Genomic DNA, 8,671 nt, shown 5'->3' on the forward strand with positions numbered 1-8,671 from the left:
AAAGAGCCTTCGATTCATCAGCCATAAGAATTTCATAAGGAATTCTATTTTGCTTTAAATGTATGATCATTCATTCTCAGCTTCTCTTTTCCTGCTCCTCGACTGGGAACTGGGAACTGGGAACACCTCTCTATTTTAATCTACACTTGATTCGCTCCAATTTTCAGTAGGAAATAGGCGCTGAAAATAAATGTCAATCGGTATATTCAAACTACATGAACTAGGACCCCTTTTTCTCATTCTCCACATTCGAATCGTAGTAATAACATCACCGGCTTAAAAAATAAACGAAAACACACATTTTGTGCCGAGATTTTTATTTGTGAATTCATCGGTCAAAAATTACTGTTTGAGTTATTCGACTAGAACCCTTTGCATTGCAGGATGGGCAGCCCTGAATAGGGAAGTCGCAGAAACCGGTTGAAGTGCATCAGAAATAGTGTAGTGTATAAGTGCCACATTGTGCATGCAACAGTGCACATTTGAGTGCCTCATTGTGAATGCAGCAACAGTGCACCGATTGATTGGTGAGTAGCTCCCACCCACAGCACATTCCCTGCTTTGTCCCGGACCCCCCGCTTGACCCATCCGCCCTACTCCTCATCAGAGTGCTCATCGATTTGGGGACCTAATATAGTGTATACCTTGAGTTCGGATTCCATTAACATAAATATTTGTGACACTATACACTATAGCATACTTGATATTTCGCACGAATATTTGTTATATTCCAGCATCGGAACAGTAGGCACGGCCTTAAATACAAGTTGATGTCAAACTGATACTATTCCATTTATTTGTGTATTTGTGTATGGCTGATATTTTGAGGATCGTGCAGCCAGCAACGAGTCTACTCGTATGAATCGTTGGAGTTTCCGACTGCCGTTTGAATGGTGAGTGAAAATCATTTCAAGTTTGTTCGAATTTCGGTGTTTTCGTCACGGCCCCCACACCGCGCACCCTCCAGTCCTCCCACACCGTCCGCCCTCGACAACGCCATCCCTTGCTCTGGTCCGTGCCGTCCCATCGTAGTGGTCCTCTCCGGATTCTGGTCCTGAGTGGCGGGCGCGAAAAAAATTGCTTGCGATTTTTATCATTTTAAATGGAGGAACAACAAGGAGCAAGAAAAAAGAATGAAGGATGGAGCAGAGAGCACAGAGAAAAAGTGTATCCATAAAAAAATGGGGGGGGCGCAGTCAAGTGGCGAGCATTTAATGCCCCGTTTTGTGGTTGTTTTGATCTCAAGCGCGGATTTGCATTATAATTTATTGCATTCCTTGCATACGCTTTGTCCTCCGGACGCCCCGCCCCCGCCTGAGACCGCATTCGTGTCCTTCTTCGCACTTTTGGCTTTGGCTAATTTCGATGGCAGCCACCCGATAAGCGGAGCATTTCTTTAAATGAGTTTCCCCCCCATTGCCACTGCCACCGCCACCGCCAACGCCACCCACCCCTCCAAGTTTGGGTGTTTCCCTATTCCCCTTTTTCTTGCGAAGAAAAAAGGCGTTGAAAATCCTTTGCTTAATCTTTGGCGCCAGCAAACATTTATAAATTATTAATTTCTCTTCCCCCTCTGCAATCCTGCTCCTGCGAGGTGGTGGGCTGTGGATTAGTGGGGTTTATTCATACATATGTGGCTTAGTTCTTCTTCGACCCTTCCCCCTGGGAGGAGCATCAGCAGCAGCAGCAGCCAACAGCCAACAGCCAACAACAAAGAGCACACGGAAAGGCAGCGGCTTAAATTGTCTCGTATTTTTATTAGCCCAAAAGCCGTGGCACTCCTCCTCACCCCCGCACATCCGGCGGCAGCAGCAGCAGTACCTGTATCTGCACCTAAAAGGGTGGTGCTGATGCTGAAACACGTAGCTTATTAGCAGCTTCGGAAAAACTTTCATCAGGGAAAACGTTCCAAGACCATAAACATGAGTTTTCAATAGAAAAGCCAGCAATAAGTGGTTCGCTATGGGAGTGGATGGGAAAACGAAAGTGCAGAATGTCGTAGGGGAATCATGGCTATCGATAGAACGTAGAGTATCTCTGGGGTCTGTCCTTTTATCTAAGAAAATCCTACCCGACTTCTATCCCCCATTCTTTTGTCAAGGTTTCAGTCTTTATGCTAAGACTTTAATTCATAATTCGGCATCCACAGCATCTATCATTCTGCCTGAATCGGCCAAGGGAACTTCGTTGAAATTCAAGCGCGAATCATTATCCCTCAGAACTATATCCATTGATAGAACCAACTTGCCTAAGAATCAATTTTGAAGAGGCATATCATTGTCAAAGGATCTGCGGTCACCAGCTACAGCAATCTGTGTGTCCAGGTCATTCCACCGCTCAGGGGCTAGGGGTTAGTGTGCCATCGAGCCATCATATATGGTGTATAAGTATTCCACTGTGTTGATACATTAATCCGTGAATTCTGAGGAAATCGTTTGATGAGTAAAAATAATGTCAATTCGGTTGCAGGCTTGGGAAGTGTCTCAGTCCCGGACTCTTCAACTTGCTAGAAAAATACCCCCAATACCATATACTCGTAGCAGTGCCGTGTACCTCGAGTGCATCTAATGCCATATGCCATCTCCTCTCAGTGTCCATCATTTCCATCCAGATGGGAATGAAATTCGAAAGCTCCCCTTCTCTAATCGAGTCTGTTATCATACAAATTGGACAATTTTCAATGGTACTATCTGTACTTGTCGGCAGCAATCGTGAAATACAATACTTCGATGGCAGCCACCTGTAGGCAGTGCCTCTTTGCTGCCGGCCCCAGGGGGCACCAGGGTAGGCTCCTGGGGCTCTCCACTCCACTCGCAATCTGCGGTTGATTTGGTTTACGAGCTGGCAACGGGAAATTGTTTAATTATTTAGTAACCTGATGCTTAAAAGCTTAACAAGCAGCCAGCCATCTATGCTAATGAGGATGGCGAAAGGGAATGGGAATGGGAATAGGTTTGAAAATTGGAGTAGGAAATGTAGGAGTGGAAGGAGGATGTAGCCTAGCGATGGTAGGGCCACGAAGGGAAGGAGGCGGTGGCAGTGGCAATGGCAGTGGCTCCCTTATAATCTTGGCCAGAAATGTTTATGCTTCCATTAAATCAGAGTAACCTTCCGCCCAACCCATGCGTTCCTCCTTTCTGTCATCATTTTGCTGACCACAGCCGCCCTGGATGCCCTCGCCCTCGCCCCTCTCTCCACCCTTCGGGAAAGTGTCAATAAATGCGACAGGGAAGAAGGAGCCGAGAGCCTTAGAGCCATAGAGCCATAGAGCCGAAGCCACGGCCAAAGCCAGCTCTGTCCTTAGCCTGGCCAAACAATAAAATATTCAAAGTTTATAATGTAAATTAACCCAAAGTTGTCCTGTCTGAGGTCCTCGCTGGCTGGTGCTGGCTGGCGGCCCCCATGAATACACAATACTCATGTCTCTGGCCTGGTCCAAGGATTGAGAGGGTAAGGGTTATGGTTGGCCTTAGGGTTGGGGATAGGCACGGGTCTCTTCTCTTGGCTGGCGTAAATTTTCATATTCCCCCCAGCCTCTGGGCTTGGTCTAATCAAATTTTATTGGCCAACTCTGAGTACGACAGTCTTGGATTCTCGCGAGCGCAGAACGAGAGGAGATTGAACTGTGATCGCAGGTGGTCAGAGGCTCTCCCACTCTCTTTGCCAGTAACTAGCCCCATTAAGGCCCCAAGCCTGGAATGATGAATGCTCCGACAAACTGGGGGCAAAATTGGATGAGGAAGTGGATGTGGATATGGATGTGGTAACATGCCAAAGCCTGCTCAAATGCTTTCCTTTCCCCCCACGCACACACACACACACACACACACACACACACACACACACACACAGGGAATGCCATCTTTCATTAGATTAACGATTGTTCCAGGGAGAGCAGAGAGCAGAAAGAGAGACTAAGACTGGTGGAAAAGCTGCCCCGAAATCAAATCTTGAACAATCTGTTCTGTCAAATGCCTCAACACACGCACAGGGGGGGGGGGGATGGGGGATAGGGGACAGGGGACAGGGGCCGACTCCGGCATATGGCGACACTCAGCCGGCTCTCGGCTCGGACAAAAGACAAAAGACAAAAAAGTGTCAAATGCGTGAAGACCGGGACCGGGTCGGAGAGAAGGGGAAAGCTGGTTTGTGGGGTATAGGCCCGCTTGGTCTCGGTCTCGGCCTCGGTGGAACACAGGACCGTACCGGACAGGACCACATCACAGGGAGGGAAAGGACAGCAGAGGGGACGACTGTCAACTTGATCCTGACAAAGTATTTGCGGCTTGCCAGTCATTTTTTGTGCGGCGCCCACAGATTGCGGGCTCTGACAGTGTGGCAGTGTGGCAGTGTGGCGGGGGGGTGGATTGTGTGTGTGTGGTTTACGGAGAGAGGAGTCTAGTGGGGCTATGCGGATGGCAGTGGGGGCAGTTGAAGAGTCAGCAGAAATAAAGGCAAATGAGGCCTGAACCAAATTCAAATTAATATGTTTATATGGGAGAATGGGAATGGGGGTTCCTCGACTCTTGCGGGGATACCGGCTATGAGATTCTCTTGTAACCATCATCCTTTTTCTCTTTTCCTCCATCAGCTTTGACTCGAGCAGTCGATTAGTTCGCCTAGAGTAATGGAGCCGTCGTCCTACGTTGTAAAGTCCACAAAACCAGAGAAACCGATGGAAAATATGCACACAAAATTCAAAAAATCCAAAGAAAAAAGGATGTCGACTTGGGGCGAAGACAGTTTCAGTGCGAAAAGACCCAAATTGGACGAAGAATATCAATGCAATGAAAAAAAACAGGAAGCGATCAAGCCAGTAACGGATGCCAAAGAGACGATTCAGAAAACTTTACACAATATGAAAGAAATTATGGAAAAACTATTGAAAAGAAAGGTGGAGCTGAAAGAAGACAGTTTCGCTCCAAAAACAGAGACACAGATCCTTTCAGCAACGGATCCCAAACAGATGGACAATAAAGGGGTAAAAAAACCGAATGAAAAATCATATCACATTAAAAATATGGTATCGAAAAGGAAGGCAAAGCAGGAAAAAGACAATGTCCCGTCGAAAAAGCACAAGTCAAAGGATGACCACAATATAGACCCCAAGGGGCAACAGTGCAGCCCAGCACCGGGTGGCTTGGTGTTAGATCGCAGGGACCCCTTCGCGCTGACAGCCGAGGACGAGGTCCGTCTACGTAAGCGGCCTTCCAAGTTTTTCCGCATGGGAATTCGGAAATCGCTACTGCACAATTCCGCGATCAATATCCCCGAACCAGCGGGGTCCCCAAAGGAGAAAGGTATAAAAAAATCTTTTTCGAAGTGCAATAATCATTCCAAGAAACCTTTCGGATCAAAAGCAAAATCACAAGTAAAAATCCTCCAAATAAAGAATAAAATCGTACAGAATGTAACGGCCGCAAAGGGAATTGTAACAGAACCTCTTTTCGTAACCACAGATCCCAAGTTTCTACATCCCAAAGCTCTATTTTTAGAGAACATTGACCGCATAAAAAAGAAGAAGAAATCACCGACTCCATTCGCGTTTGTCCGCCCGGAGACGCCATTTTGGGAGAGCATTGATCATTGTGATTCCACAGAGCCTGCTTTAGCCGAAAAACGGATCGAACCTTTGATGCACCCCATAAAAGAGGAGAACGTCTCACCATTTCATGTGTTTTCGGACATGAAGATGGATCAATCCCCAAGTCCTAATGTTGTACGCCCCGACACCTCTCTTTGGGCGGGCACGAACTATTTTGATACCATTGATCCTGTTGTACCTGACATATGGATGCCCTCCATAAAAGAGGAGAAGACATCACCGACTCCATTTGCGTTTCTGTACGGGAAACAGTCCCCAAGTCGCAAAGTTGTACGCCCGGAGACCCCATTTTGGGAGAGCATTGATCATTGTGATCCCACAGAGCCTGCTTTACCCGAAAAACGGATCCAACCTTTGATGCACCCCATAAAACAGGAGAACGTCCCACCATTACATGTGTTTTCGGACATGGACTTATTCCCATACCCCAAAAAAGAGGAGAACGTCTCACCATTTCATGTGTTTTCGGACATGGACATATTCCCATACCCCAAAAAAGAGGAGAACGTCTCACCATTCCATGTGTTTTCGGATATGGACATATTCCCATACCCCAAAAAAGAGGAGAACGTCTCACCATTTCATGTGTTTTCGGATATGGACATATTCCCATACCCCAAAAAAGAGGAGAACGTCTCACCATTTCATGTGTTTTCGGATATGGACATATTCCCATACCCCAAAAAAGAGGAGAACGTCTCACCATTTCATGTGTTTTCGGATATGGACATATTCCCATACCCCAAAAAAGAGGAGAACGTCTCACCATTTCATGTGTTTTCGGATATGGACATATTCCCATACCCCAAAAAAGAGGAGAACGTCTCACCATTTCATGTGTTTTCGGATATGAAGGTGGATCAATCCCCAAGTTCTAATGTTGTACGCCCCGACACCTCTCTTTGGGACACGGATCAGTCGCCAGATTCCAATGTTGTCCCCATGACCTTATTTTGGGAGAGCACGAACCATTTGGATCCAATCATAATATCCAGAGATCCTATTTTAGCTGGATTGCCGTTGCCATGGCCTGTGCTGGAGACGATTCCAGAACCCAAAAACGAGAAGCTATCACCGAGTACATTTGCCTTTCCGTACACCTCGTTGTGGGAGAACATGGATAATATTAATCCCCCAGAGACACAGAGGCACCCCATAAAAGATGTTATGGGGTTTCCGGACATGGATCAATCTCCAGATGCTCAGATGCTCGCCAGATCGCATGATTGGCCTCAGAACATGGACTCCTTCGATCCCAACGAATGTCCCACACCAACAGACAACAGCAACGGAATGTTTCCCCAAGTTTGGACCTTCGTAGCGCCTGTGATGGCTGTCGACGATAAAGTGAAGAAGGGACCGAGAACTTTACGTTTTCCCTCCAAGGTCGATTTGTCCAGTGGTTTGCTCGCCAAATGCCCCAAATTGAATAATTCGAACACTGTTCGCACTGAGCTGCCATCTTCAGCGAATGCCACAATTAAGCCTCGTCCTAGAAAGGGACCAAAAATCAAGGCAAAAGCACCAGGGATAAAGTATACCAGAAAACCGAAGCCAGAGCCCGTTTTGGTGGAGGTGCCGAACGTGGAATTTCAATTTGTGAACTTGTGCGATCCTGCCAACGAACATCCCCAGGAGCTGCTGTTCACCACCACCGATGGCAGCGATCTCCATGTGCCTATCGACAACCTCAAGAATTCATTAGTACCATGGAATGGAGAGGCTAAGGTGCTCTACATCGAGCCATTTCCAATACAAACGACAGTAAAGCGGCCCAGAGGCCGCCCGCCTAAGCGGACCTTAGTACCGTCCGAAAACCCTCTCCCACTCCTCGACTGTCCCAAAAGTATGCGAACAGCTAAATCAAAGCAAGAGCCATTGGACGCCATACCAAAGTTGGGTGCTGAAGAAACAGAGGCACGTCCACGGATCACTGATGCCGAAGAAGACGCACTCATCGCGTATGTGGAAGCTTTGCTTGCTGAAGAGGATCCCAAGGATCAGAACATGGGTATTGTGCTCGAAGCAGCAGAAGGTCAAGACTGAAAGCATCAGTCCCTAAAGATTCAACACATATCACAAAATATTGATCACAAAAAAAGACTTTAAAGGCAATTTGGCTTGGCATTGGGTTTTTATTAATTGCTACTTAATTTGTAAAACACTTAAAATCTACATTAGTAATACGAAAAACAAACAGAGAGTAAAAAATATGTATCTTAATTGTGGGAACAAAAAAAAAAACACACACACTGATGTTGTTCGTGGGGCACTGGACGAAGCAGGAGGAGGAGGAGTGCCAAGGACTAGTTCCGGCTTGTGGCCCTACCATGGGATATGGTAGGAGTATATAGGCAGGACACAAGCAGGAGTAGTAGTAGTGCTCATATTCCGAGTACAACTAGCGAGAGGTTCTGGTTCATTGAACCGTCGGCTGTTGCTTGTAGCTTGGATTGAGATCCACTCAAAACTCCAAATTTTAGGGCAGGGCAGGGCAGGGCAGGCACTTCCTCCGCTCCGCTCCGGTCCGTTCCATTCCGTTCCATTCCGTTATAGAGTTCAGATTACTCCTGCGCCGCATGACGCTTTGCCTTGGGCATGGCCACCTCCAGGGAGCGATCCACATAAGCGAAATTGTCCACCACGCTGGCGGCCAGAGCGCCACCCATCACGAGCAGGGCTCCACTAATGGCAATCTTCGACCACATGCTGTGCTGTGTTGTGTGAGAAGCGACAACTAATACTGAGAGCGACTGAGAGCGACCGAACCTGGAGCCGAGATATTTGCAATATGCGCGGAACGCACGCCCTGCATGGGGCTTTATATAGAGATTGGGGGCCGCAGTGGCCGCATCGGGAAATTACTCCAAAACCCCGGACGCAGTCCCAGAAGCTTTCGCTGTGTTCTATGTGCCGTTGGTCACGTCGACCGACCTCCGCGGCAGAAGCCACAAAAAGCTTTACCCCTAAACACCTACGTACCAATGTGTTCCATCTAAATCCGAACACACATCCCACATACATACATACATACATATGTATGTACTGTGTATGTTTGTTCCTGTG

At 47.3% G+C, this 8,671-nt stretch overlaps 2 protein-coding genes across 2 annotated transcripts; one reads left to right on the forward strand and one right to left on the reverse strand.

Moving 5' to 3' along the window:
- Positions 1-325: 325 nt before the first annotated feature.
- On the forward strand, positions 326-7,679 carry LOC6597463. Its single transcript, XM_026993495.1, has 3 exons — positions 326-527; positions 735-893; positions 4,592-7,679. Exon 3 carries the CDS (start codon positions 4,628-4,630, stop codon positions 7,649-7,651), a length of 3,024 nt encoding a protein of 1,007 aa, XP_026849296.1. The 5' UTR covers positions 326-527; positions 735-893; positions 4,592-4,627; the 3' UTR covers positions 7,652-7,679.
- A 371-nt stretch (positions 7,680-8,050) lies between these two features.
- LOC6597464 lies at positions 8,051-8,394 on the reverse strand. The gene has a single exon (XM_002022594.2). The coding sequence runs from the start codon at positions 8,311-8,313 to the stop codon at positions 8,170-8,172; it is 144 nt and encodes a 47-aa protein (XP_002022630.2). The 5' UTR covers positions 8,314-8,394; the 3' UTR covers positions 8,051-8,169.
- Positions 8,395-8,671: the final 277 nt, after the last annotated feature.

Source organism: Drosophila persimilis, unplaced genomic scaffold, assembly GCF_003286085.1.
Source record: "Drosophila persimilis strain 14011-0111.01,24,50 unplaced genomic scaffold, DperRS2 tig00000841-arrow-arrow-pilon, whole genome shotgun sequence".
In the NCBI taxonomy this organism is placed as follows: domain Eukaryota; kingdom Metazoa; phylum Arthropoda; class Insecta; order Diptera; family Drosophilidae; genus Drosophila; species Drosophila persimilis.